This window comes from Fusarium oxysporum, chromosome 5, assembly GCF_000149955.1.
Source record: "Fusarium oxysporum f. sp. lycopersici 4287 chromosome 5, whole genome shotgun sequence".
In the NCBI taxonomy this organism is placed as follows: domain Eukaryota; kingdom Fungi; phylum Ascomycota; class Sordariomycetes; order Hypocreales; family Nectriaceae; genus Fusarium; species Fusarium oxysporum.
In genome coordinates this window covers 973,013-999,956 of record NC_030990.1, presented here as the reverse complement: position 1 = coordinate 999,956, position 26,944 = coordinate 973,013, and the positions used below count along the sequence as shown (strand labels likewise).

Genomic DNA, 26,944 nt, shown 5'->3' with positions numbered 1-26,944 from the left:
TTCTCTTTAATTGGATTCATAAAGATATATCGTCTTGCCTTTGTTTACTGAGAAGAGTGTCTTTCATTTTTATTTTTCGACCAGATGGAATCCTTGGACAAAGGCCTCGCTTTCATGCATGATGACATCTACGTTGCTTCCAAATAAGGCACCTTGTCAACCGAATGGTTCAAACAACGGTGAACAAGGTACGGATACATAAGAGGAGGCACCGCATTGGTTATGACAAACGAACACTGAAGCCCAATACAAAACACGAGGGAGTTTGCAGCAAAAAAACGGACAAACCGATTCATCCAATACCACGTCCACTGACGCGGTGCCAGTCCAATACTTGAAGTCTTGTGGGACGCGTTAATTGGCAACCAAACACATCCCCACCAACCGTGTATCTACCCAAACATAACATCCAATCAAAGCTACAAGAACCTTCCAAGCCACTCAAACTGTGGCTGGGCGATCCTCTCATTTGACCTGGACCTTACCGCTAAAAGTAACTCTACTCATCCCTGAACCAAAAGTCAAAGCAAAGCAGAGCAGAGTGAAGCGAACGTCAACTTCCTTGGTCGTCAGCCATTTTTTCTCATTCTCCCACCAATTTCCCCCTCGTTTCCCTCGACGCCTTGGACATTGCTATCCATCATCGCGCCCACCTTTGTCGCGCGCATCAACCGCTTGAGTCAGTCTGCTTGTTCATGCTCTGACGACTTTTTCTACTCCTTTACTGCTCGTAGAGTCGGTCGGTGACGCCGCTCCGCCACATTCAACCTCAGCATCCCTCTGTCGCGTGAAGCATTATCTCACCCCCAATCTCTTCAATTTCATCGCTACCTCGATCAAAACAACCCGTCTGGAATCGCCGCAAGACAGAGATTATCCCACCGTTAGGTGTACACTCAACGCTTCAGCTTAAGGATATCATGGTAAGAGCACGGGGGAAGAAGTAGGAAGAGCGCATCGTCACGATGACTCGCCCGCCAGGCGCGAGCTTCGCGCAATTCTTCCCCACAGCTCCAAAGGTAAAAGCACAGTCTCAGACTCGCCCAGACCTCAATAGAGATCGCGAACAATCCAAACCTGGGTCAACACCGGTCTCTATGACCGGCGCTTGCGACCCTACATCAACATCAGCTCCATCAGACGCGGACGCGAACGCTGGCCAAAACGGCATTGTTTCAGCGTCGGATACTATGCCCGCGCAGCCCGACGACACAGAATCACCATTCACAGACATTCCCAGCACTGTCGACTCGGCCAGCTCATACAGTAGCACGGCCTCATCAATATTTAGCACAACCGCCCGCCACGGTGCCGCAGCAACTTCAGCTTCGTCCCGTCTTCCCACCTCGAGCCTTACTCCCATCGCTTCCAAAGATTCTCCCAACTCATTGGCTTCGGCCACCACAAAGCCAGATATGTCTACATGTCTGACCGCCGATCGGGCCGCGAGACAGTCCTCCCGAAACTCACCCGCCGTTGGTTTTAATGGCTCGATATCAAACGGACTCCCCTCCAATGAGCGCATTCCGGCTCGAGATCCCATGCCCTCCGTCAAGGGCCTTAAGTGCACCTATGATCCGCTCCTCGATCGAGTACACAATAAGAGCGTCAGCAAGAACGCGAAGCCGACATACAAGGAGTTCGGTCGAGTACGTATAACTATAAACATCCCTCCCAAGGGGGGGCGTCATCTTTGGTGAAAGACTCATGGCTAATGAAAATGATTAGGACGATGACGCCCCCCCTAAAGACCCTCGACTGGCCAAGTCGGACGGTCGCCTCGGTTATATCAATACCGATTACTACCTCCCTAAATCGCGATTGCGAACAGCACCCGAGAACATTAAGCCGTATCCCTATGATCCCAAGACCTCCATTGGTCCTGGCCCACCCACGCAGATTGTAGTGACGAGGTACAATCCGCTTGTTCCTTTCAGCAAAGTAACGGCCATTTTTGCCACGTTTGGTGAAATTGCCGAGAGCAGCAACAAGATGCACCCAGAAACAGGTAGCTATCTTGGATTTGCGACAATTCGATACCGAGACTCTAAGCGACCCGACCGACCTCCCGTTTCTGCTATCGACGCAGCTCGCCGAGCTGTACGGACTCGAGGCATCAAGGTTGACGCCGACATCGTTCGTGTAGAGTATGATGCGGAAGGGCGCAGAAGCCGACGTATGCTGGAAGAGCACCTCAAGAGGGAAAAGGAAAAGTTTGAGAAGAAGGAACAAGAGCGACTTGCTCTTGCAGCCAAAGCTCCCCCGACTGGTCCCAAATCTGGAACTGCTCCTGGATTCACTAGACCTCCCCCAACCGCTCCTAAGGGTCCCTCAGCACAGCGACAACCCGTAGTTCCAGGCGCACCACAACTTTCTCTACCCCCCTCGCAACAAAAAGGCCTCAACCTCGAATCTTCGAACCTTACCCAAAAACTCGCGGATGATCCATATATTTACGTTACAGGCGATAGTGTCCCAGTACTACCAAGTATTCTTCCACACATGAAGAAACGACTCAAGAATTACGGATTTGAAGAAATCCGGGTCGACAAGTCGGGCTATTTCATCGTGTTCCGCAACTCGTTCACCGGGAAGTCAGAAGCTGAACGATGTTTTCGTGCTGTTAATCACACCGAATTTTTCAATTATGACATGACTATGCAATTATGCTTACCTCGTCCCCGTCGAGATGGCGCCCCGGGTCACCGACGATCTAGTGCAAGTCCAGAGCGAAAAACAAATACCGAGCCACGATATCGCGACGAGAAGGAAAGGCGGCGAAGAGAAGAGGAAGCGGATTTTGAAGAGGAGAAGAAGCAAAGAGCTAAGAACTTTGATCCAGTGATCGAGGCTGTGGAGGTTGTTAGACGTGAGATGACAGAACATCTGATTCGACACATTCGCACCAAGGTCGCCGCACCCGCTCTCTCGGATTTCCTGGATCCTGCCAACCATGCCGCTAAGCGCCGGAAGTTGAACATTGAGCATCCTGATGATTTGCAGGACATAGCCAGTATCGAAGATGGCAATGACAGCTCACGTGTAGGAACTCCCAACTCCCGAGCTGATCCAATTGAGCGACGAACTGGTCGAATTGAACCCAAAGCTCTACCGAGAATTCGCAAAACCAAGGTCAAGCAAAAGAACGCTTTTGTTGACCCCTTCGCACGAAAACGGCCACCTGTTGCTCGAAATGCTTTCCGTTCGCTGCATCACCGTCTCAGAAGCCTTGATAGTGATGTCGAGTCCGATGACGACACGGACACTCGTACGCTGTTGGCGCGTGAGACAGAAGAAGCCGAGTCGCGACCTCGCAGCCGGATGAGCACTGATGACGAGGCATCCAAGGATGACTTTGTGCCATGGGAGCAAGGCGAGGACGATTCTATGACCGAAGCCAGCTTCGCTATAGCAGATTCTGCTATTTCCAGAAAGCGGAAGTTGGCAGAATCAGTGGAATCGGCTTTCAAGCGTCAAAAGAAGTCTGATGAGGAATTGTTTGGCGTTAGGCTTAGAGCGCTTGGGTCGGGATTTGAGACGCGCGAAGATTCTGTGGACATAATCCCCGAACCAGAAACAGGTGACGATATTGATAGTCGAATATCCCGCTCTGAAACACCAGTTTCAGTCGTCGGTAAACCTCTGAAGAAACGACCATCCAGGGCAAAGAAGACGAAGATTTTTGAGGAGCTCGAGGCCCAGGACCTTCAGACAGAGACAGACTCTCAACGTGACGAGGAAGAAGCTGTGGAACCTCCAAATGCTAAGAAGACTGGAGCGGACACCGAAAAGTCCACCACAAAGGAGGACGTTACGGAGAAGTATGATGAGAAGCTCCTGTCAACAGAACCCTTAACTCCTGCACTGGCGTTACCCGATGGCGCCAAGCCTGACTTACCACTCTTCCAAGGATTGGCAATTGGTCAGAGCGACATACCTGACCTCTCAAAACTTTCCAGGAGGTTCACTGCCAAGGACATCGGCAACCCAGAGTTGTGGCTATGGACCCGTAACCGCATCAGGGAGCTCAACTCTGCCAGCAGGACATTGGATTCTCCTGTCACTATCAGTGGCTACTATGTACCCAACCCTACTGGCTGCGCACGCACCGAGGGTGTCAAGAAGATTCTCAACTCTGAAAAGTCCAAGTACCTACCTCACCATATCAAGGTGCAAAAAGCAAGACAGGAGCGAGAAGCCCGCAACAAGTCGGGCAAGGATGCCGCAGCAGATGCAGCAAGAATCGCCATCGAGAAACAGGCTGCTAATGATAGTGAACGACAGAAACGCGCCACCAACCGTCGCTATGTGCAAGACCTCAACGACCAAAAGAAGACACTCGGCCAAGACTCTGATATCTTCAAATTCAACCAGCTCAAGAAGCGGAAGAAACCCGTCAAGTTTGCTCGCTCAGCCATTCACAACTGGGGCTTATATGCTATGGAGAACATTGCGAAGGATGACATGATTATTGAGTATGTCGGAGAGCAAGTTCGACAGCAGATTGCCGAGATCCGCGAGAACCGTTACCTCAAAAGTGGCATTGGAAGCAGTTACCTGTTCCGTATCGACGACAATACCGTCATCGACGCGACAAAGAAGGGTGGCATTGCGCGTTTCATCAACCACAGTTGCGAACCTAATTGCACTGCCAAGATCATCAAGGTCGAGGGAAGCAAGCGCATTGTCATCTACGCGTTGCAGGACATTGCCATGAGTACGTATTCCCCCTTGGCCGTAGCCATCGACACAATGCTAACAAACATACAGGCGAGGAGTTGACGTACGATTACAAGTTTGAGCGTGAGATCGGCAGCTTAGACCGCATTCCTTGCCTCTGCGGCACAGCGGCCTGCAAGGGCTTCCTCAACTGACACTACTATAATACACTTGAATTTTGTTTCTTCGCGAGTCTTTTTTCGTCATGTTTTCAGCTCATGCATTATCCTACTACTATTGACACCACACCGTCTTTGGGCACACTATCCCCGGAAGCACAAAGACGTAAAATGTACATTGGGTCGGGATCCATTTCCCATCATGGCGTTGGGAGAGAAATTGGGGTGTGGTACTCATGGCTCAGAGAAAGCTCACTTGGTCAACCCATAAGGGTTTTGGGGATGAAGATACTCACGTATAGTGGGGGAATGCTTTGCGCTGCTTTCGCAGTTTCGTTCTATCTTATAAAGTCGACGGAGAAAAGGGGCCTGGACTTTTGTTTTACTACCTGAAGATGAAAAGGAAAAGGGGGATATTTGAGCTTTCGTGGGGCGTTCAACCGGCCAGTGCTGGGCTGTCCACCTTGATCTTGGGTCGGTCAGGATCAGTGATTGCCGGGCTGATGCTACTGTATATACCGAACCAACTCAACACAGATAGATGCGGAGTTTATGTAACTCTGGCGCAAGGAATGAAAGATGACAGTGGACTTAAGAGGGTCAGCATGTGAGAAATGTCCAAAAACAGTGAATTGACATCGCTATGCTAGCAAGGGTGGAAGTGTAGGTGCTGATTCCCTACCTTGCCCCTTAATCAAAGTAATTCAACTATCTACTTGCTTTCTTCCTTGAATGATGAGTTTCATTCCATATGCTGGTTTCAGCGTCGTATCCAGTCCGTCTATCGTATGCCCGGGAGCGGCTGCCTTCTACCATGAGCCATTTGTAGGATATGTGCTTCTAAACACTTCTCATATGATCAGTCGCGTTCCTTCTTAACCGTGACAAAATGCTCGCTGAGATCCGGCGGAGCCCTCGGCCCAAGCATCCAGTCTTGCATTGCAAGCCATTCGCTCCAGTTGGATTCAGCGGCCTGTATCTCTTCCTCGGTAACGTTCTGTAGCGGTCTCAGAAATGGGACTGTTTGCCCATCGTCCATATCATATTGAGTTTTGACTCTCAGCCAGTTATCGCTCTTGGCGGCAAACATGTAGTTTCTGCGCTCACTTTCGTGAACCCGTCCAATGCCAAGCACCCAATCGTCACCGAAGAATCCATGGAGAACTGCAGGCGTATCGAAACCTGTCACTATGAGACGGCGAATGTAAGGAATGAGAGTTATTGAGGTAGATCCCAGGGGTAGACTTCCAGAAACTGACGCTCTGGAGGAAGATGAAGATGAAGGGGGCCCATTGCGTGTCGGCGTTAGGGGATGTAGATTTCCTTTCTGGAAAGGGAGGAGAATGTTGACGCAGGCAGCGACAGTTTGAACTGCTGGGCTATACTGAGCATGGTCGATAAAGTACCGAAGGCAAGACAGGAACTTGGGATGCCATTCGAAAATGTCAAACTGGTCTTGTTGGAACTACTAATACGTTAGTCTGGTACGAAGTTTTGGAGGCTTGGTAAGCAAACCACGTACGACTGGAAACTGTGTTGACATAGTGGCTGAATGTAGGAGTTGTTTTATGACTGGTATGAGAGTAAGGTACCCGTTTCGCTGCAGACTTGAGAAGTGATAAAATTCAGGGGGGCTCAGATCCGTGATGGTTGCAGAAGATGAAGCGTCAAAGACGTAGCTTAAGAGCGCCTGTCTTTCGTAGCCAAACTACCTCACACTGAAAAAGGTCGGTCCTCAGAAACACCAAATCCTAGCCCTCACAAGAACTTCAGGGTCCAGAAGAAGAAGATGACCCGATAGCGGGTACCTGAGTTCACTTGGCACCAATTCGTTGAATTGAATTGCGTTGAAACAGGAGGGCCCACGAGAGGATCGGCAGTATAAGTCTGGACTGGCAGAGACTAGAGAGAGTCCCACCAGTGGAAGTAATGACGAGAAGGCGGATATGACTTTGATGGGGCGCGTAGTGTAATCTGAGATAGGTAGGATAGTCAAAGAATAGAGATGAGCTAGAAGTCCTGAAATGGTGATTGGCCGGTCGAAGCACCGGGGTTCAGCGTTGAGTGGGTTGTATGGGCCCGGTGTAAGTCGACAATTAATGAGGCCGAGGACGACGAGTTAGGCGAGTGTCGCACGGTGATATTTCGACTTGACTTGATTTGTACTGTGTTGTGCCTCCAATACGTCGGTATATAAGGTAGGTATATTTGCTGCCTCAAGTCAGATGCTAAGGTAGTTAAAACACACCAACGATGTGTAAATCTGGACCTGATGTGCTTGTTGAGATGGTATGTAAACAGTATGATAAGATTTCTGGGATAGAAGTAGTTCATGCAGTAGGAGACTTGCTGATCGAGCAAACAGCCATTGTATGCAAGATGTTTGGTGGAGGTTGACAGAATGACAGTAGAGGGCAATCGCAAAGGCTAGGCCAGGGTAGATAGGTAGGTAGGTATATTGTTTGTATAAAATGGCTGGGTAATTGAAGAGGGAGAGGAAATACAAAGTGCCAACGGAGGATGTGATTTTATATGAATAAAAATAGAGTAGGCACGCGATGGGGCTTCGGTAGTTGACCTGTCTTTCTTAGGTTGTGTTGATATCAATCACAAACAGATAGACACAAGGGGATGCAGTGAACAATAGGTAGAGAAAAATAGGTAGGATATGTATGAAGCAGGAAGGGTCTGGGCAAGTATTATATTTCCGGGCAAAAGGCAGGTATACCGAGAGTATTAGTACCTACCTTCCCTCAAATTGTAACGCTCCAAAGAAGCAATAATAGATGGGAAGTCATGGGTCAAGGTTGAGGCGAAAAAGTGGTCAATCAGTGAGAAAGTAAGGTAGGTAGAAGAAGGAGGTAACTGGAAGGACCAGAGGTAAGGTAAGGCAAAGGGTAAGGTGAGGTTGGTTCTCCTTCCTCCGTCCATCCATCTCAACCTAAACTTAATTTATAATAGTCGTACTCTCCTACGTAACCTCCGCACATCCAATGTACTTACTGTACCTTACAGGGCAGTTAGGTACCTCTCAGCTTGCCACACCCTCCATTACATCCATACCTCTACACACAATGGACACTTTGTTTCTCTGAAAATGCCCATCTTGACATTGGATCCAATGCCCAGTCAGGCCGAAACACAACTAAACTTTCCAGGGTGAGTGATGAGTTGAGGCTAAGTGACAAGTGATGAGTGCTAAGCGAGCCTCTAAGTTAGCACCTCATCCTTGTCTCGGTTGTCTCAACCCCCCCTGCCCCTGTACAACCCTCACTTTTCTTCTTCAGCGGGAGGGAGCAGCATCATTGAGTCTAGACACTGACTGCTACATGCATGCACTAGACTATACTGAATTGCCCGTCATTCACTCACCGACAGACTTCATTCGAGGGACTGTACGGGATCCCAGCGCCCTCCAAAACCACCGATTCGATACCCTCTGTCTGGCTCTGGGGCAGATCCCACGCCTGTCCGAGTCTAGCTGTGGTGCTACTGCACAGCTAAGCTGTAAAGAAACCTCATTTTCCGTGTCCGCATACAGAGAGTACCCAGTCTATTTGGTACAGAAGGCGACACATATCCAAAATGAGGCTCTTGACAATTCGAGCAGGATAACGAACCATTGAAGCCACTTGCTATCACAATCCGCAATTAGAACTATTTCGCGACAACCTCGTCATGCTAATGGTTGCACAAGCATGTATACACACACGCATTCAAGCACCTCAAGCACTCGTCATGCATCCAGTGGTACTCTCTCGGCTGCCGCAGCCCTCGCCAAGTTCCAGGTACTCACTCCCGGTCGATCGACTCCCGTGCACTGGAAACCAACGCCCACTCACGATAGCACAGGTGTGGTGCAGGTCCCTTGCAAACCTGTGTCTTGCTGTTCACGCCCCTGTTCTTGTTAGCTGCGTGTCATCGTCCGCGGCTTGCAGTATCCATCCATACCTGGTTGCTGTTCCTTGGACGGACCTGACGGCGTTCCCGTCAAAAGCGCTTGGATATCTAACTAAATTCTTTAGTCCGTTCACTGGTCTGCCATCTTTCAGCTCGCCAACTGCGCTAAGTATCGTCGACTTGAGTTCAATCCCGAAGCTCATAAGAGTTTATTCTCTGCCGTATACGAATATCCTCGTGCCGTGCCTCTATCTGAAGCCCCGGTATCTCCCTCTATGCTGTCTCCACCCCCGGCGCAGATCAAGAGCGTGAACGATCTTCATGGGCATTTTTATATTACTCAACAAAGGTGATGGTTGGCCCACGAGACCACCTCAAGTCCAAGACATTTAACGGGGGCCTGGAAAGAGGCTTGTCCGCTAATGCATCGTTGCCTCTTGTTCCAGGATCAGAGCTGAGGCACAACAGGGGTCTGGTTCTGATTCCAGCAATTTGGTTGGTCAATCCTCACATCTTTAATGTCTTTTCCAGATTGATAGGGGTGCGGACCTCACGACCCAATTCTACGGTTCTTAGCTGCCGGTTCTCTCATAAACTAATGACAGCTACAGCCACCAGGTTGCCTCAATCTGGGAACCACCCACCCGGTGTCAGTTGACTCGACGAGAACAATATCGATAGTCTCAATGAGGGTCCAGACGGCTCGGGCCAGCATCTCTGCCACCGTCCCCGGCACTATCGAACTGTCCTATTGGCATCCGTTCTCATCTACAGCAAATATCTAGAGGAATAAGGCCTACCAATGTTACAGTTTGACAGTAACAACACAGAGATTTGAGTGACAGCAGGATGCGCTCCGCCAAAGGTCATGAAAAGCAAACAAGGCGATGGCACCGTTCAAAGAGGGCCAGGGCCCGGTCCATGGGACGACACAAAGAACCCCACAGATGGCATGCAATGGATGCCGACACTCTTACTCGGCATGACTCGTGCCGGGCCTGGCATTGTAGCGATGCAGATGAATAGTCGACCAACAAAGTGCAACGCTGTTATGGCTCCTAGGATCACGACATTGTTAGATGATATGCGGACAACAAACCTATCACATACTTTCCAATTACTACGGTCTGATAAAGGATTGTTTGTGGGTCTGGCTCAGCTCCCTCAACTCCAGCTTCAGAACCCACGAGGACCAGGCTACACGCTTCGCTTGGCATTAGTCGAGTGTTTTTCTGCTGGCTGGACATGCGAAGTAACCACTAATGCTGACGATTCCAAGACAACTCCTTTTGATACAGCAGCTCTACTATGTGATTGCTCAACTTGCCCAAGCTCAGGTTCAGCGATGGACTGAGGACAGAGGGGTGCAGGTTCTGGGCCTCCCAGGAATTTGCAACCTAGCGGAATAGCCATGAGTGCAGAGCTTGGCCGCTTGGTTATAGCTGAAGAGTATGCAAGCGATGGGTGCCTCTAGCTGTTCTGATTGGTTATGAAACCCTGACAGTTCCAGGTATTCAAAGTGATTGAAATTGGCAACACCCAACAATCCCAGAGAGTTCAAGATTAGATCTGCAACTCTGCTCTGGCGGCTCGGTTACCATTCCTTCGAACAACCCCTATCAACAGAGTGGAGAATGGGTGACGCAGTTTTCAGCTGTGGCCTGTACAGTACTGTTTCGATCTTGGGTCAAAAAAAAGCAATGTCAAGTCTGTCGTGGTCCAGGAACCCCAAGACAAGTATGTATGACTATCAGATCAAGTCGGTCCGGCGAGTGTAGCACGACTGCACTTGTGTAAGCGATATAACTTTAAAACGCTGTTCATGGATCAAACACTATCATATCATTTATATTGAGGCGGGTTGGGCCACGCATGGTGGTCCACAAAATCACTACAATTGTCCTGATAACGATTGATTGTACGGTTCGTGTTTGGAACCGGCTGAAAGGCTGCAGGGTTACAGCACATTGTAGCTCTTTGGCGAGCCATTGAGACTACATGCCTGATTCGGAGTGGCAATCGGATCTCTTTTGTCAAACTACCGACAAAAGGGTTTGACAGCCTCCCTTGCCTTGCCTTGCCTTGGAGGGTCCGATGATTTGACAATTTGGAGCGAAGCTACTGAGGAAAAGTGAGGGACCCGTGATTTCAGTGTCTTGATGGACAACAACCCCCAAGGAAATCTAACCAAGCGTCAAGCTATCACAGTGTAACGACTTCATGGTTGAATGTGCAGCTTTACGTCGAGGATAAAATATGCGCCACTCTCCTACACATACTGCAGTTTCGAAGTGGAACCAATCATACACATGAAGAGGATACTTGGAGTCAGACGAATTCCCCTCTCAACGCAGCATGCTCCTGCACCTGGCATCATTGCAGATTGCAGAGCAAATTGCCTTGTTAATCACATATGTTTTTCTCGGAGCGATCATGTAAGAAGCCGAGAGCCTCAACTGTCAATTGTCTTCCACAAAGACTTGCCCTGCCTACGGATGGTGGGTGTCCCGAGCCTAAGTTGGTTAGCGAGACACGAAAGAGAGAAGAGAAAACATGAGGCGCGTGAGGTTCCAGTAGGTCGGGAACATGATGAAAGGGAGGAGCATGTTTGTGGCAGCCTTGGACGTGCGTGATCGAGGACACACCGGATCTCTTGTGCTACCGGTCGAAAGCATAAGTCGAATTGATAGATCAAATGTCGTGTCACACGAGCCACGAAACGATGGTCAGAGGAGACAGATGCATAGTCGTAGGGCTGGCGGGTGACGGATAGCCACAGGGATCCTCCTATCGTGTCGTATCTGGGTGCGGTCCCTCGAAAGAAAAGAAACGAAACGAAACGATGAATCAAAGGTGACTGGCAAACATGACGGTTCCTTGGCTTCCGTCGCAGCAACGCCACAACAGGGGTAGCTTCTGGGGTGACACAAACACCCGTTTCTTACCAAGATCTGCTGCCCCTGTTGAAATGATCTGCTGCCGTCGCAATGTCTCGGATCGGTAATGGGTCCCGGGGCCGAAATATCACGGACATGTCAAGTGCTAGGCTTGCATGGCTTGCATGCTCAGTCTCGTCACAACCCTGGCGATCCATACAACACAACAGAATACTGGCTCTCCTTATCTGGTCGGACTTTGTGAGACAACATTTTAGGGTTTCTTAGTGTCATCGATTCGACTATCTTCGCTTTACAATACAATACAATGCAATACAATACAATACAATACAATACATACATATAATCCGGAACCAATGTGAGGCTCGGCTCCCCCTTGAACCAATGCGATGCAAGGAGGGTGGGATATGATACTCTAGGAATTGTACGGATACTGTGCGTCGTGGATCTAGTGGATCTTGGCAAGTCTCTGCGCCGCTCGTGTGCTTGATCTCGTTCGTGCAGGATCGTGACAGGAGTCACTGGGCTTCTCCCGAGGATGCAGTACTGCGGGTTCTCTTTAGATCCTTGGCAAGCCTGTCACATCTCGAACTGGATATACAGTACATGTAGCCTGTCCCAAATATGCTAGTACGTAAGTCTTGTCTCGGCAAACTCGAGTGAGTAAACTGCCAAGGTGCATGTCCGAAGTGTATTGTAGTGTGTGTACTGTAGTGTACTGTAGTGTACTTTACTGTACTCTTTCAGCCAGCAAGTGCCTTTCCTATCAGCTCCTTGGCTCGATCGCTGTGGTTCATCTCGAGGGCTAGCTCCCGCCCCCTTTCTCCCATCTTGCCCCATGTCTTCTGAAGGATGCCTATCATCTTTGCCTCGTCCAGATCTGACTTCTTCTCAAAGTCATCGAATTGGTCGTCGAGAAAGACCAGGCATGCTGTGTCCTCAAGAACCTGTGTCTCTTCATCCGCCTTGAGGTTCTCCTTGCGGATCAGGGCAGCCACTCGAGCGCGGTCCTCCTCGGGGATGGGGGGTTGAATCTCTGGAGAAGCGAGGAGCTCAGCAACTTGAGCGGCGGCTTGAGCCTTGAGCTTTGCTCTCCAAGTCAAGTAGCCGGGACGAGTCATTGGGTAGCTGCTTCGAGGGATCTCCCATCTGTGCATGTTTGTAAGCTTTGGGACTTGGAACGAGCTTCAGGCTCTTACCTTCGGAAGTGTTGTGCTCGACAGGCGAGCTGGAGAACGGGGCTGGCGTCAGGGCATCGACGGGCGAGCCACTTGGTCATCTTTTGGGCGTAGTTGAGCTCGAATGGGATCGTAGTTCCATCAGGGGCTTCGACTGTCCTTGAGTCTTGGGCATGAGCAGCGTCGATGAGCTCAAGGCCCCGGGCGTACTCGGCAGGGAGGGCAGGGAGATGGTCGGTCATTGTGAGGTCGTTTTTGATGGTCTGACACTGTCTAATTGTCTACTTGGATGCTATCCTGGCCACTATGAGCTATTAGCGGGCAGAAAAGAATGAGTGCTGAGAATGTCTGGATATCTTTGAACTGTGTGTGATGTACATGATAAGCCTCGAATGGTGTTGTGAGATGAGTCAGCAGCATTGGCAGGTGTCCCATTGGATCTAGTGTACGTGGGTGCTGTGCTCCGTGGGACTATCTCCGAGGGCCATGGTCAAATCATGATATGGAAACAATAATAGACGATTTGACAATAAGATTTTGCTTTCCATTCGGATTTGGGCCGTTGTTCTAGGGCACTGCAACGTGTGTAGGTACCTTCGTTAGTTCTAGTTGTTCAGTGGTACAACTGCTGTAGGTTATTGTTCTATGCGCCAGTGACAATGTTCGTCCCCGGATGCAAAAGGCAGCACAGCCAAGGAGATTCTGGCCATCCATTGTACACTCTGCATTGACACTGTCCCATAGAAACAAGTGCATAGAGGATATAGGCCATTGCTCGTTCTAATATCGCCCTATGGCCCCGTGCCTAGTGAAGGAAGCCCCCAGACGGGCAATAAACTGATCGAGCAGTGCAGCACTGACAGTGGCAAGCCAACCGTACATTGTTTCTGCACCTCGAGCACCGCCTAGAAAGTATTTCATCTTCCATTTCGAAAGCGGTTGTGCTTGTTTTTCCCTTCTACGTTTACTCCTCATCATAGACCTTCAGTGTTTCTATCTTCCTCAACATTCCCTTCGAAGCAATATTGCATCTACAAAGAACATATCTTGCAAAGGGAAGATAGAATCTTAACTTTCTTCCCTCCCGTCGCTTTTCCTTTCCTTGCTATCATCACCCAGCCCGGTGCTGGACCCTTTGCTATCACGCTCCTTTCTTGATTCTTCCTCGCGAGGCAACACCTCGCTCGCTACTCATATCGAGGCATGTACAGGCCTGCCAGAGACTGTTGAGCATCAGTATTGACTTACCGTAATAGTATCGATATCACACGGGCGCTGTGATAGGCCCTTTGCTTCTGCACCCTCGAAAACAGCTGAACACGCGCTTCCTGCCTCTTCTCCCTAAGTGAAAACACCACTCACTACTCACTCACGGTATGCAGGGGCTTGTTCAAGATTTGCGGAAATTGCATGTTGACTCGTGGTGACAGTATCGACATCAACACGCCATCGTCGTAGTAGATCCGTTGTTTCGTAACACTCAAGCACTACTTCTTGATTCTGCTCTGCAGCACGTATTAACTTCGCTTCTAGCCTCAACGTATGTTAAAGGTCAACCGAGACTGATAAGCACATGATACTGACTCGTCGTGATAGTACTAGCATTAACGCGCAGTCGTGGTTAGTCCTTTGCTCAACACACTTGAACCCTACCTCTTTATTCGGCTTCCACACTATACACCCATCGCTCCTCATCCTGAGGTATGTACAGACTTAACAAGACTGATCTGATGAGCACCAAATGCTAATTCGTGGTAGAGTCTCAGCATCGTCACCATCCGGGCATACTCTTACGCATAATCAGTCCTACCCCTGATATCAGGGCATCCGGCACATCATGCCGCAGTTTCCTTTCAAGACGCCCACTTTGGCCGAATACAAACAGAATCAAGAATACTATGATCGTTTATACGAAGGGCTCAGGGAGATCTGGTATAACCACAACTCTGCTGTCCCTGGCTTCGTTGAGTTGCCAGAAGATTGCGTGCCCCGACCCCCAACTGTCAATCAAGCATCGTCCTCTCGGGCGGGCCCGAACCCCAACAGCCCTACTATGCACTGCGACAAGCAGCTCGGCAAGGACTGCAACAAGGCCTGTTGTAAGCCCACGCCCAAGGCTCAAGGCCGCCGTGTAACAATTGCCACAGCCAGTGATGAAGAGAATGGCGTGGTCACAGACACGGAAGGCAACATCACGGACAGCTCCAACCGTGTCGTCAAGGGTAAGATGACTGCCAAGGGAAAGGGAAAGGACAAGGCGGTCCAGACCGAGTCAGAGAACGAACCGTCTGCTGCTCAGACTGATGATGATGCCTCGACTGACGCTGAGACGTCCGTCCTTCCATTCGTCGCCTGTCTAAAGGACCCCAACTGGTCCCTTTCTGAGGACTGCCGCCTTCGCAGCATGAAGGAGGCTGGCGAGACCTGGACTTTCATCTCCGACTCTCTCTGCAAGACCAAGGACGATGTCCGAGCTCGCTGGAAGATACTCCAGAGTCAGTTACGTGCCACAGACACTGACACTGACACCGACACTACCGCTGAGGAGGGGTCTGTCGACGACACCACTGACGAAGACGAGGAAGGAGACGATGAAGAGGCCAGTGACCAAGAGTCCGACGAAGACTCTGACGAGGACAACGAGGACTCCGATGCTGATACCAGCTCGGAAGATATGTCGGAGACGAAGACTCGCAAGTCGACTGTGGCCAACAAATGGCACAAGGGTGCTCGCAACCTCAAGGTTGCGAAAGAAAATCAGGAGGCAAAGGCTCGCGCCAAGGCCAAGACATCCTTACCAGATGTCTCCTCCGCCGATGAAGCGAAGGACGAGAGCGATGACGATTCGTCGCTCTTCCGATATGGCGACCGCGAGAAGCGCGAGCAAATGAAGTATCTCCAGGAACACGTCTACGGGGCCATGTACCCTCCTTACATCCACCCGCAGCCCGATGCCTACTTGGGCAAACGAGACTGCGCCCTCCTTGCTACCATTGACAGCAAGTATAAGCGATCTCGCTGGCTCGAAATGCAGGCCAATTTCTACAATGTCACCGGGCGAATGGTTCCTCTCGAATCCCTCAAGGCCAGATGCGAGCGCGCTGAGGCCGAGAAGACGGAGCGCTCAAAGACTCGCGAACTTGAGAGACGCATGAACAAGGTCGAGGACTGGATTGCGAAGCAGGAACGTGAGAAGTCGGCCGACTCTGAGGACTCTGAGGACTCCGATGACACTGATGAGTCAGACAACTCAGACGATTCCGATGACCCTGAAGATTCGGGCGACTCGGATGAGTGATTCGCTTCACTCAAATCAGTCAACATCATGTCACGATAGGTGCGTTGCGTGAGTCTTTCTGACGGAATTCATCACAGTGACTCTCGACTGTTGTGAGTCTCTACAAATAGAGACGAACATGCCCGGCCAAGACGATCGAGGTCTTGTTTCGTTATTGTTGTGTTTTTCTTGGCGTTCGGGGAGTAAAACGAACAATTCGATAGATACCATCATGATGGCTCAAGTTACGTTTTGGTAACTTAGACGGGGACAGATCTGAGACTCGGTCAATCATAGAAAAGCTGCGAATTAGAGAAGAACAGGAAAATAAACAAGCTGGGGGCAAATGTCCTAGGTATTTGTTTTTAAAAAAAGTAACATGCTTGCTACCTTGGTGATAAATCATCTATTAACTGCGCCCAGAAATGCAACCGACACCTTGGCTTAACATCAAACTCCTTTCTCTATTTTCCTAACCTCGGTTCAATGCAGAACTAAAGCATAACCGTAAAAGCCAAAATTTCTGTACAATATCTGATGATAAATAGATAGGGCAATAACCCAATGCAAATGCACACAAAGATACAAATAGTTGTGGGTATCAAATAACAGGTCAGAAGTGAAATAAGACCAAATGCGCGCTGAGGATAGTGCAGGCTGGACTCTGACGGGTGAAAGTCAATTGTAAACCAGTCGATTGGTAGGTATAATACCAGAAGAACCCAACAGTACCTGTCTCCAGGTGATGTGCGTTCCGATCCTCGTGCCAGAGTCACGATGAGAGGGTTTTGCTGTTTCATCAGCAAGCTAGTGCTGCCATGGCCTAATGCAAAAATGCGCTGTTCGTGTCGATGTCTGAGATGCCCACAGGAATGTGATTTGATGTGGTGTTGCGGAACGGGCCGTTCAGAGTGAATCAAATTTGGCCCCCCTTAGCGTGAGGCGACTTAGACCCAAGCCGTACTTCTGCTCATCCCAGTTGGTGTCGCCCAAGTTGCTTCGGAGCTGCTCGTCAAGCTACCACAACTTTCTCGAGTCGTTACGAGTGTTGTGGTCTGTGTTGGGTACTGTGAGAAGCTGGTCGTGCCCTCTTCAAATGGGGTTCTCCATTCCTGGAGGGGGGGTGGCTTTTGGTATGGGATTTTGGTTCACTGCTGGAGCTTTACGTAGAGTACCACTGGTGCCGAGACCACGTTTCATCATCTTGCCCAGGACCGTAACCAGCTCGCAAGCATCGCCAAACATGTCGTCGTCCATTCCCTCCGTGGCCTCGTATACTTCCGCGATAGTGTCCTTGGCAACTTTCCGGCTTCCTTCAGCATCGTGAACACATTCGTATAAGAAGGCAGCATATTCAGTTTTGACGGAGAGGCGAAGAGAGTGAGAGCCCCAGAGCATCGAGTCGGCAAGCTGGATAGCCTCTTGAAAATGTTGTTTCGCCTCAGGAAGGTAGTCTTTGGCCGGGATGAGAAAGTTGGGCGATAATGTAAAGTTTTGATCTTCAAACCCTGGGGGAGGCAACACGGGTCCTCCTTCGAGGGGGTGAGTTGGTTGAACAGAGGAGGGCCTGGATTCAACTTCCATGTCGGCAGCGCGTCCCTTTCCCTTATCCAGGCGCGGCGTCAGTACAGCAGTGACATCTGGCGTTTGTCTTCCCAGGTTCGAGACCGAGGGTGTGTTGCCGAAGAGAGCAAAAATATGTGAAAAGGAGGCACGAAGTTTGTAGGCGAGGACCTTGAGTTCGACATAGTTGCCAACCATTGGTATGACATACTGTTCAAGCATTTCCTTGCCCTCTCGGGAGAGCCATATGATACGCAAGACGCGCCGTATCGCGTTAGGTGATGGCTCATAGTCAGGCCGGCGCTGCTTCTTTGCAGCAACAAGCTGTTCGGCAAGGTTGAGCGACAAGCCTAGAATCTTGAAGAGCATGCTGGCCAAGAGAGGATTGTCATTCTCGACAGCTTTGGCAAGCTTGCCGAGAAACTTCTGGTCGACCTCAGAGGACGCCATGCAGCTCAGCCGGTACGTTCAAGGTGAAACTTGGGTGTAGGTGGGCTAGGCGTAGAAGGGTCCACGACTGAGACTAGGGACTTTGCTTTAGTTTAGATATATCGACTAGGGCGACAGAGGGGAGGGGCGACGAGGGTGGAGGGAATAGCCTCGCATATGAATCAAAGCACGGGTGTCGCGTCATAGACGAGAACAGGACATGCGACGAAAGAGACCAGGGAAATATAAGAATATGGAGGTAGGAGAAGGAGGTTGGCTGAACTAACCGTTAACGAGCTCCACAACTGCAGCAAAACGCACAGCAGGAACGACGCGAAGTGCGCGCAGGTCGTTGCAGCAGCTCGCACGATGCAGCCCGGATGCGAGGCAGCCAGAGCAAACTGGGACTCGCAAGGCAGAGCCTATTACTTGGTCTGTAGACGGGCGACTCTACGGGGACGGCGAGCCAAGTTGAAGGCGCGCAAGACAGCTGGCAAGCTGTGATTGGGTCCGATGCGTATTGGTGATTTGACTCGGATTGCAGTGATTAGATGAGATTTGAAGATGCAGAACGACAGCGTCAGGAGAAGAACGAGTGACAGATGACGCTTAAAAGGCGCAGTATCGACCAAGGAAGCTTCCTAAAACCAATTGGCCTAATCCGAGTTGAGAGTCGAACTGTACACGACGGCGCATACGCATGAACTCTCAAGAACCCCGGTGGTGATCAACTGCGGATGCTTCAACGTGCAATGACGACGAATAAGAAGCAGGCGAGCAAAACGCGAGGTTGCGATTGAGGACCAAGGCCACGGGGACTACAATGAAAAGCTCGATAACAAACGAACGAGAGACTAGCAGCAGGAAACAAACGCAGAATTAGCGGCACCGATTAGCATGGTGGAAGAACGAACGACAGGATGGCAGGCTCGTTTGAAGGAAGTTATACGGCCAACCACTCGCGCGCGGTGTGAAGACGGACGGGAGTGAGAGTGACCAGCAAGGACAAGCCGAGGCGCCTCCAGGTTCAGCGAATGACCAGGGCAGGCGGTGAGCAGAGCGGGTAGCAGGCAGTCCTAGTCCTAACAAGACGGTCAGTGGGTTGCTGACGGGGGTCTCTGTTCAAAGCCTGGTCTGTGAGATGGACGGACAGACTAGACCAGGGGACCCTGAACCCCAAAAGGCACCGCTATCAACAGTGCACCACTGAGCGTGGAGAGTGTCGACAAGGGTGGAAGGGCTCCAGAGCCTGTCTAATCTGATCGGACGCTTGTTTGAAGATAATGATGAGAGATGACTGACAGGTTTAAGGACGATTTTTGATAGTCTCGAGGTTCCGGCCGAGTCTGATTTCGAGTCCCGTTAAGTTATATTGTTTAGTAGTGATATAAATGCAATTGTCTCGAATTCGATAGGTGGTCGAGTCTGTTGACAGGGTAAACAAAACTTGCTCTCGCCAAGTTGATCAAACAAATGATATAATGGGTGCTATTTTTGTCGTTCCAGATTGACGTCGTTTAAATGGATCTGTGCCTTCTGTACAAAGCTGCCAGATGCACCTCGATCGACTTTGATGTGACACAATTTGAGGAACTGAAGATTCGAATTGTAAGATGAGACTAGAGAGAAGAGTTCAGAAGTGGCACGCGCGCCACACACAACACAGCACAAGACAGCACAGCACACGGGGGTTAGGTAAAAATGGACGCGGCACGACGCGGTACGTTTCGCAAAGACCGAGTGAACCTTAGTCTTGGTAAAAGTGAAAAAACAAACACGGACCCAACGGGCAGGTGAGTTAGGTAACGTGAAGAATATTCAAAATAGGTAAAAGTGCGAAGAGCGGGACCGATGTATAAGGAGGCTGGGGATATCGGCAATGTCAAGTCAAGTCAAGCAATGTAATGTAATGTAATGTAAGGAAGAAGAAAAGATTGAGAGGAAAAAGTAAATACAGAAACAACAGCGTCAGGTGGAAATGAGGTTCATGTCCGACGCACGCATGCTCTTTCCTACCTGAACACGGCATGAACAGACAATTTTGGGCACAAAAAGGAAAGAGTCTTGGGTAGATGTTCTCCCTTCCTTTCTCGTGGCTTGATCTCGACATTGGTCTCGATTTTGAGTTTTATTCACTGACTGGGGCGTTTCCATTGCAAGTCTATCTCTCATCTCTGTCTCTTTGCAAAAGTTACAGCCATAGGTAAGGTAGCTCCTAAGGCAATAAGGGTGGGTTACTTTCACATGAGAAGCTTTCAAAGTCAATCTTAACTTTTTGAGCACCTCCACCTGCGCAAATGTTACTCTGCTCCCCGTTGGACTGTGCAGTTACAGTCAGATCTCAACGGTCTGCCCGAGCTGGGAACATGCTTGATCGTTCAGTTGAAATCTATTGAAATGCACAAGTACAAGAAAAACAGAAAGTGTTGATTAATACCTAAAAAAGACACTGACACACTGACGGGGATTATCCCGAGACCTGACCCGCCGACTAACAACCACCGTCCCAGACTAGAATGCAATGCGATACTCCAACATCAGAGTCTGTATGTGGCTCAAGCCTGGTGACCAGTAAATTCATGCATGACGATGGAGAGCCGCTGGCCGTTGACTTTACGCAGTATGAGGTAATATGACCCATATCTGTAAGACTTGCTGCTTGACCTTGATATTATCTCTGTCAATTCTCTGTCAGGCTTCAATGCAGCACAAGTGTAGTAGATACCGCCCAAGTCACAACACAGCTCACAACCATAATCTATGCCTAACCACAACTGCTTCTACCCTCTTTCTCCTCTTATGGGCGTCAAGTTTGACGCTTGTATTTAATCATACTCATCCAATTGTTCCCATTTCAGGATATACGCTGACTTGACCTTTAAATGTGATCCACGTCTCCTCAACCAATCATCATCTACCCTGCACTTCCCAGCCACCTGAATTATAACTCCCACCATCTCGTATCTTCCCTTCCACTCAATCATGATCCGTCCGATATCACGGGTGGCCTCTCTTTATGCGACCGCCCTCTCGAACACGTAGCTCATGCAGAATCCAATTACTCGTCGCCTCGATCAGGCTAATTCTGTTCACTCACGGACCTTGCCCTGACGATTGACTTACACGTTATGAGCCCCATATTCAGCTGCGAGCAAGCATTGGATCCCAACCTCTCGGTTTTTGACGGCATCCCACTTCACGTCATGTTTTTGCCTTTGCTCCTCGCTCAGCTCCGAAATTTTACCAAGGCAGACATATGACTGCAGCGGTGAGTTTTCTAGTCGGGCTGCTGGGGCGCCATGTCCCATAGGTTCGAGGTGTTTGTTACCAATATACCATTTGACCTCGTTCACCTTAGAAAGAATACAAACAGGCATAGACAGTAATTGAATACTGAAAAATATGAACACATGTTGCCACAGTCTCTATTCCCCCTAGACATTGAAACCGTTTCCAATCATCTATGGTATCTGCGCCAGTCTGTTCGTGTGCCTTCTCCTGACTCCAATCGAATATTCCCAGCTATGGAAAACGACTCCGTTTGCGCCTTTCTACTCCAATCCAGACGTGTGCACCTAAAACCTATAGCAGTCCTTGCCTGCCAAACGCCCCAATATTTCGAGACAAAACACTACAATCCTCGCTGATAAGCCTAAGTCCAAGCTCTAGGTCGTACCAGTGCGCCTGGCTTTCGACGCCTGCTTCCGATGTTCAGATGTTCCAAGCTCTTATTTGTCATACTGTTCTCAAACCGCTCGTGCCCTCCAACTGTGACTAGTTTCACCACATTGCCGAAGCTAAATGCAACTGATCGCTGGCCGACTCGAACCATAGGGCCGATGTCTGTCACGATCAAGTGTCCAGCTCTTTCGTTATCTTGAAATAGCGGTCGTGTCTCGTCAGTTCTTAACTGGCCACTCTGTGGCGCGGTCCAAATCTCCCAACGACCAAACAAATCCCGTCCTGGTTCTTTGCGCGGAGATCGATGTCGAAGCCCATCTGTTTTGCGCCGTCCGTTGGTTTCGACATCTAGAACTCGATTCGACTTTTGCCGAATGCCCACAACACAACCGTCAGATAGAACACTCCATGAGCCAGGGTTCTCTATATGTCTTTTTGTTTCCTTGACCGATTCCCACGTACACCAGCCTCGAGTTTCGGGGACCACAGAGCTTTGGTAAGAAATCATGTCATGCTCTCCAGGAGGGACGAAGGTTTGTACAATACAATCCCCTGACTCAGCTCCAGTATAGCATAAGGTAAACCATGCAAGGCCATTGAACCCTGATTGAGAGGAAGGCCGGCTGAAGAAAGCGTTTTGAAGGGAGCGCTGGGCCATGGGTTCCGTTGAAAACGTATGGACAAGATTGTAGTCTTCCATATCCACGAGATGAACGCGGCTGGCTCCTGCAATCAAGAAGAGGCCCAATGATGAAAGAGGCACCACTTGGTGAACTCCATCTTGTTCAATGCCCTCGAGATGAACACTTCGGGAATTCCATGAAAGCGTCTCTCTTGTCGCTGCGTGAACACAGCCTCTTCTAGATGCGGTGATAATGGCAATTAATGGCGCTGCCTGCTTGCTCCCTGTTCAACCATCGGATTAGTACATTAACAAACTCTCTACGAAGAATAGTACTTACGCTTCCCGATCAGAGGTCTAACGCATGTAAGTGGACTTCGACAGATGCCGTAGTCTGCCCCTTCACCTGCGTCCGGCATGAATTCGGTAAGTGTCCCGTTTCTGCGTACGAGAACCAGTCGAGGAATATCGCTGTTTGTGTCGGACGAGCCGAAAAAGAAGGCCTCGGATTTCTGGCCTTGAAGATTGACGGAGAGCGGCGGCCCCCAGACTTTGTCCTTTATGTTCCATAAAACTATCTTGGAGGGTGATAATATGGCCAACCACTTGGAGTTGTCATCGATAGTCATGGCAAGCACAGGAAAAGGGGCATCGTCTGAGCGGCAGCCATCAACGATGGTATATGGGAATATGTCGTGCCGGGCGTCCCAAACTTGTATTGTGCGATCCAATCCGACCGATACAACATGGCCATCAGCCGCTGCAGCAAGCATTACAACATCAAGTCTGTGTCCTCCGGTAAAAGACTTGACGTCTAGTGTGGGATCCGTATCCGCGTGGCGATCATCATCGTCACTTTCGTCTTCCCACAGGAGGAACGTTGTAAGCAGCCGGACACTCGCAATAACGACCAGAAGTATCACAACAAATCGAGTGAGTTGATGGTTGATGAAGTCATAAAGTGCCGGTAGTAGAGTCGGTTCCTTAAGGTGAGGCATACGATCCGAATCTTTCATGACGAAGACAACCGGCTCAAATACTCTCGCAATGTAGCTATGTGCTGTGGGCTTGATGATGCTGATGATTTCTTGAGCCGTTTCGTGATCCTGCAAACGAAGCCAGGACTTGGGACTGCGTGCCTGGTGTATGGAGTCCAGAGGATTCTGTGACGAGCCACTGTTTTCCAGGACGCCATATCCTCGATACAGGCGTGAAAAGAAGTTCAAGACAGTGCCTTCCCCAAAAAAGTGCCATTGGGCGATGAGTACGAAACCAAGCATGATGATAGTGCCTGCTATGCGTGTCGACAAAGTCGCTTTGCCTTGAAGTACAAGTTCCCACGTTCCACGAGGCTTGAAATCAGAGCCTCTACGATTATGACGCATCGAAGCTTTGGCAAGCGCGTCACTAAGCTCGGTACGCCGGACATCAACGCTGAGAACAGACAAGAAGAAGGTTGAAAGGTAAAAAAGGTCGAACACAATCGCGACAGCGGCAAATAAGCAGAAAGCCGAAACACCAGGAGACACCCAACGTGAAAGCATCAACAGAAGAAACACGTTCTGCAGTGAACTGGTAATAGCTGTATGGGCAGTTTCTCCAAATGCATTGCCGATACGGCTGCTTGTTGAGTCTTCAGCAGGGGTAAGAATTACGGCATTGATAAGCCTGAAAATATTCTCGAGACTCATGGAGAGGACAACAAGCGGGTAAGCTGCTCTTGGGATGCGTGATAGGTCAAGTCTGAAAATGGCGCACACGGTGAAGCTTGACATGACAGAGAAAGCGATCTGGGACACGACCGTAACAATGAGGCCAAATTTGGACTTGAAAGCCCTGAGCTTTGATAAGCTCATGAGGAAGTAGATCGACGTCAAGGCATACGCGACTGCGAGGATGGCTGTATCTTGGCGAGATATAGGACGAAACTGGAACTCATAGAGCTGGCTCGAGGTTGACCGGCCGTCAGATGGGTAGATGTCCCATTTATTCGAAACCTTGTCTGGTAACAAGGCGGCCTTCCTTTCCCACTGCTGGCCGACGGGGGAGTCTCGTAGATAGATCAGGGTGATGACGAGAGCATCTGCAGCAACGAGACGACGTTCCTCGAATCGTTTTCCACTAAAAACGATGGAGTGTCTGAGCGTGACATTGACTGACGTAGACTGGGTCTTTTTGTCGTTGACGGTTGCCAGGATATCAGGGTCGACCAATATGTTCTCTTGAATACAATCCCAGTACTGAAGTGGTGAGTGAAAGAACCAAGACTGGTTATTCAAGCCATTGATAGCATGAAAGGCATCCCGTTGAGTTGTCGAGAGATCGGCTCCGGGTTCTGGTAAAGAACGGGCAACATGTCGAGCGCGGATTGGGCGAAAGTTCTCAGTGCTTCCAAGCAACTCATTTTGCAGTTCCAAGGCAGAAACGAGGAGGTCTTGTTCCAATGCCTGCATATAACTGCCATGGACCCAGATTGAGCGCATCATGACATCGGGACGAATGCTGGTACCATAGTGTAGTGGCTGAGCGACAGTCCAAGCATGATGAGGGAGATTAGAAGCGCCGTTGACGTAGTCACTTGTGAAGAGGTAAGGGATGGGATAAGTTAGCATGGTGGCCACGACGACCGAAACGAGGAGAGTTGCGACAACATGGCTAGCGGCGTATGATCCATATCGATGAAGGGCGCGGCGTATAGGATGAGTAGGCGCGAGAACCGGAGCTTCCGTTGTTCTGCAACAGGATGTGAGCTGAAGACGGAGAACGAAGCGGAGAACGGAGACGGAGAGCGGAACGGAAGCACGGTAGGGATCGGGGCAAATAAGACTGACCCTCGGAGTGGGTACAGGAAGTACCAAATCATGAGGACGGCAGGTGAGATTGGAGCCGCCTATTATCCCATGTGCGAATAACTGAGAGTGAGAGCGAGAGAAAAGAGGCAAGATGGTCAGGGGCTGAAATGAAGCAAGAGCGAGAGCTTAAGCTTCGAAATGTCGTCAAAGACGGCTGGCGTGACATTGACCAAAATGTCTGTTGATAAATTCGAGTCGAGTAATGGTGGTTCGATTCACCAAGGCGGGCAGGGCCGCCTGAGAGGACCAAAGGCCAGTCGTTGCTCGACAGAGCAAAGGTAAAGCCAGGACCCGCGGTAGCGACCAGGGCGCGTTGAGGCTCGTGTTAGTTAGCGATTTCCGAATTCCACAAGCGTCTTTATTGTCGGGTCATGCCAGGTTCAGGGCAGATCAAGTCACGAGACTTTGAAGATGCTTGGGAGCCGAACTTGGGAGGACAAGGACCAGGTGTGGCTTTTTTAGGGTAGATCGTGGCTCGTACAATGGTAGGGTAGTATCGAGATTCGACGGTCTGGGTGCTTGCGACAAGGGTGTTGTAGGGGATGATTCTCAGGGGTGCTTCTTGTTCATAGGGTAGATTGAGCTTGTGATCGAGGAGGTGATGTTGATGAAGGACGCAAGAACAACTGACGTACGTAGCTGGAGGTAGGTAGCTACGCCATGAGAAGTGGGAAACCCGACGTAGTTAAAACTTAGGTTGAAACTAAGACGGGATAGATAGCGGCGATGACACCAAGGCGCGATGCTAGACCACCAAGCTACCGCCCTGGATCGATCTCCGAAGTCGACCTAAAAGCCATAAAGTCAAAATCGATGGGCGTGCCTTCCCGTATTCAGGTCAGGGTGAGATTGAGTTCCGAGTGGGGACTGGATGTGTTCCTGAGAAGGAGAAACCGAGAGAGGAACCTAAAAGACGAAGGAATGAAGAAATCGAGACCATGACCTCAATTGGAAATGGGACATCCCGACAAATTGGAGATCCTTTAGGTAGTCTAGAGGCTCAGAATTGAAGTAAACCGCGAATGGCAAGTGGGAGGGGAGATCGACAAGACGCTAAGGGTTGGGTCTTGCTCTTTCTTTCCATTGGCATCTGCAGTATCGAGGCGGCAGGAAGAGGCCCGTGTACTATCATGTACCTTCATTACAAATAATTGTCTTTGGTTGATGCGTTTTAGAAGAAAGACCCTGATTCATCGAGTCGAGTACCTTGGGTGTAGGCGAACAACGTGGGAGAAACACTACTGAAACAAATTGCCGATGGGTATGACGGGAACGCACCCAAGTATCAGCTGCGTCTCTCTATTCTGTGCCCAAGAAACCGACGCAACAAAAGGGAAAAAAAAGAAAGAAAAAAACCAAGCCAAATAAACCCAGGAACCAAGGCCCTGGACCTGAACCTTGCAGTGAGTCCCCTGAAAGGCTTAGGTCAGATCCACCAAGTGTCCCATCCTGGATTTACTTCCCATTCTAAAGCGCTCCCCCACTTGGACTTTGGCCTGTGATACTTGTGCTGGTTGCACAGGAGCATTTTAGGCGTCGAGGTGAAATGAGATGACATGGAAGACGCGGGTGAGCATTGATGAGCCATCAAATAATCAATCACATCTCAAGCCTCTAAAACTGTCAATGCTACCCCTTAGAGTAAGGAATTGCATTTGATACCACCCAATCGCCCTATTCTGGCAACCACTTCATACCCATGTCCTT

At 49.9% G+C, this 26,944-nt stretch overlaps 8 protein-coding genes across 20 annotated transcripts; 3 read left to right on the top strand and 5 right to left on the bottom strand.

Moving 5' to 3' along the window:
• Positions 1-475: 475 nt before the first annotated feature.
• Positions 476-5,563, top strand: FOXG_01447 (histone-lysine N-methyltransferase, H3 lysine-4 specific). Of its 2 annotated transcripts, XM_018378280.1 has the most exons (3): positions 476-1,649; positions 1,729-4,717; positions 4,771-5,563. In XM_018378280.1, exons 1-3 carry the CDS (start codon positions 966-968, stop codon positions 4,872-4,874), a joined length of 3,777 nt encoding a protein of 1,258 aa, XP_018234184.1. In that variant the 5' UTR covers positions 476-965; the 3' UTR covers positions 4,875-5,563. The 2 variants fall into 2 exon arrangements, with proteins under 2 accessions (XP_018234184.1, XP_018234185.1); XM_018378281.1 differs by having other exon boundaries at positions 476-4,717.
• FOXG_01446 (uncharacterized protein) lies at positions 4,709-7,985 on the bottom strand. 3 transcript variants are annotated; one of them, XM_018378279.1, is made up of 3 exons: positions 7,586-7,985; positions 6,361-7,049; positions 5,422-6,303 (listed from the first exon to the last, which is right to left on the bottom strand). In XM_018378279.1, exons 2-3 carry the CDS (start codon positions 6,379-6,381, stop codon positions 5,698-5,700), a joined length of 627 nt encoding a protein of 208 aa, XP_018234183.1. In that variant the 5' UTR covers positions 6,382-7,049; positions 7,586-7,985; the 3' UTR covers positions 5,422-5,697. The 3 variants fall into 3 exon arrangements, with proteins under 3 accessions (XP_018234181.1, XP_018234183.1, XP_018234182.1); XM_018378278.1 differs by having other exon boundaries at positions 5,438-6,303; positions 7,108-7,985; XM_018378277.1 differs by having other exon boundaries at positions 4,709-6,303; positions 6,361-7,985.
• Positions 7,986-8,135: 150 nt separating this feature from the next.
• On the top strand, positions 8,136-12,127 carry FOXG_18108 (uncharacterized protein). 5 transcript variants are annotated; one of them, XM_018398159.1, is made up of 5 exons: positions 8,167-8,626; positions 8,691-9,233; positions 9,350-10,187; positions 10,249-10,869; positions 10,938-12,108. In XM_018398159.1, exon 3 carries the CDS (start codon positions 9,607-9,609, stop codon positions 10,090-10,092), a length of 486 nt encoding a protein of 161 aa, XP_018234178.1. In that variant the 5' UTR covers positions 8,167-8,626; positions 8,691-9,233; positions 9,350-9,606; the 3' UTR covers positions 10,093-10,187; positions 10,249-10,869; positions 10,938-12,108. The 5 variants fall into 5 exon arrangements, with proteins under 5 accessions (XP_018234177.1, XP_018234178.1, XP_018234176.1 ...); XM_018398158.1 differs by having other exon boundaries at positions 8,136-8,626; positions 9,350-10,869; XM_018398157.1 differs by having other exon boundaries at positions 9,350-12,108.
• On the bottom strand, positions 11,889-13,227 carry FOXG_01445 (uncharacterized protein). The gene is made up of 2 exons (XM_018378276.1): positions 12,835-13,227; positions 11,889-12,784 (listed from the first exon to the last, which is right to left on the bottom strand). Exons 1-2 carry the CDS (start codon positions 13,053-13,055, stop codon positions 12,379-12,381), a joined length of 627 nt encoding a protein of 208 aa, XP_018234175.1. The 5' UTR covers positions 13,056-13,227; the 3' UTR covers positions 11,889-12,378.
• A 773-nt stretch (positions 13,228-14,000) lies between these two features.
• Positions 14,001-14,225, bottom strand: FOXG_18107 (uncharacterized protein; the record flags this gene model as incomplete). Its single annotated transcript, XM_018398156.1, has 3 exons — positions 14,001-14,036; positions 14,062-14,154; positions 14,187-14,225. The coding sequence occupies 3 exons, from the start codon at positions 14,223-14,225 to the stop codon at positions 14,001-14,003; spliced, it is 168 nt and encodes a 55-aa protein (XP_018234174.1).
• Positions 14,226-14,650: 425 nt separating this feature from the next.
• FOXG_01444 (uncharacterized protein) lies at positions 14,651-16,117 on the top strand (the record flags this gene model as incomplete). The annotated part of the gene is made up of 1 exon (XM_018378275.1): positions 14,651-16,117. One exon carries the CDS (start codon positions 14,651-14,653, stop codon positions 16,109-16,111), a length of 1,461 nt encoding a protein of 486 aa, XP_018234173.1. The 3' UTR covers positions 16,112-16,117.
• A 66-nt stretch (positions 16,118-16,183) lies between these two features.
• On the bottom strand, positions 16,184-20,046 carry FOXG_01443 (uncharacterized protein). Of its 5 annotated transcripts, none has more exons than XM_018378271.1 (3): positions 19,385-20,046; positions 18,370-19,164; positions 16,184-18,183 (listed from the first exon to the last, which is right to left on the bottom strand). In XM_018378271.1, exon 3 carries the CDS (start codon positions 18,101-18,103, stop codon positions 17,183-17,185), a length of 921 nt encoding a protein of 306 aa, XP_018234169.1. In that variant the 5' UTR covers positions 18,104-18,183; positions 18,370-19,164; positions 19,385-20,046; the 3' UTR covers positions 16,184-17,182. The 5 variants fall into 5 exon arrangements, with proteins under 5 accessions (XP_018234169.1, XP_018234170.1, XP_018234168.1 ...); XM_018378272.1 differs by having other exon boundaries at positions 16,184-18,176; XM_018378273.1 differs by having other exon boundaries at positions 16,427-18,170.
• A 613-nt stretch (positions 20,047-20,659) lies between these two features.
• FOXG_01442 (uncharacterized protein) lies at positions 20,660-26,476 on the bottom strand. 2 transcript variants are annotated; one of them, XM_018378268.1, is made up of 3 exons: positions 25,217-26,476; positions 22,726-25,118; positions 20,660-22,669 (listed from the first exon to the last, which is right to left on the bottom strand). In XM_018378268.1, exons 1-3 carry the CDS (start codon positions 25,246-25,248, stop codon positions 21,735-21,737), a joined length of 3,360 nt encoding a protein of 1,119 aa, XP_018234166.1. In that variant the 5' UTR covers positions 25,249-26,476; the 3' UTR covers positions 20,660-21,734. The 2 variants fall into 2 exon arrangements, with proteins under 2 accessions (XP_018234166.1, XP_018234167.1); XM_018378269.1 differs by having other exon boundaries at positions 22,726-26,476.
• Positions 26,477-26,944: the final 468 nt, after the last annotated feature.

What these genes read in the sequence shown, in the direction of transcription:
- FOXG_01447 (XM_018378280.1), top strand. Translation starts at nt 966, where the DNA reads ATGACTCGCCCGCCAGGCGCGAGCTTCGCGCAATTCTTCCCCACAGCT. An exon ending in CATACAAGGAGTTCGGTCGA is followed by an intron (nt 1,650 to 1,728) that starts GTACGTATAACT and finishes GAAAATGATTAG; the next exon opens with GACGATGACGCCCCCCCTAA. An exon ending in GTTGCAGGACATTGCCATGA is followed by an intron (nt 4,718 to 4,770) that starts GTACGTATTCCC and finishes ACAAACATACAG; the next exon opens with GCGAGGAGTTGACGTACGAT.
- FOXG_01446 (XM_018378277.1), bottom strand. Translation starts at nt 6,381, where the DNA reads ATGTCAACACAGTTTCCAGTC. An exon ending in TGTCAACACAGTTTCCAGTC is followed by an intron (nt 6,304 to 6,360) that starts GTACGTGGTTTG and finishes ACGTATTAGTAG; the next exon opens with TTCCAACAAGACCAGTTTGA.
- FOXG_18108 (XM_018398161.1), top strand. Translation starts at nt 9,607, where the DNA reads ATGAAAAGCAAACAAGGCGATGGCACCGTTCAAAGAGGGCCAGGGCCC.
- FOXG_01445 (XM_018378276.1), bottom strand. Translation starts at nt 13,055, where the DNA reads ATGACCGACCATCTCCCTGCCCTCCCTGCCGAGTACGCCCGGGGCCTT. An exon ending in CGAGCACAACACTTCCGAAG is followed by an intron (nt 12,785 to 12,834) that starts GTAAGAGCCTGA and finishes AAACATGCACAG; the next exon opens with ATGGGAGATCCCTCGAAGCA.
- FOXG_01443 (XM_018378270.1), bottom strand. Translation starts at nt 18,103, where the DNA reads ATGGCGTCCTCTGAGGTCGACCAGAAGTTTCTCGGCAAGCTTGCCAAA.
- FOXG_01442 (XM_018378268.1), bottom strand. Translation starts at nt 25,248, where the DNA reads ATGATTTGGTACTTCCTGTACCCACTCCGAGG. An exon ending in TTCCTGTACCCACTCCGAGG is followed by an intron (nt 25,119 to 25,216) that starts GTCAGTCTTATT and finishes ATCCTGTTGCAG; the next exon opens with AACAACGGAAGCTCCGGTTC. An exon ending in TAGACCTCTGATCGGGAAGC is followed by an intron (nt 22,670 to 22,725) that starts GTAAGTACTATT and finishes ATGGTTGAACAG; the next exon opens with GGAGCAAGCAGGCAGCGCCA.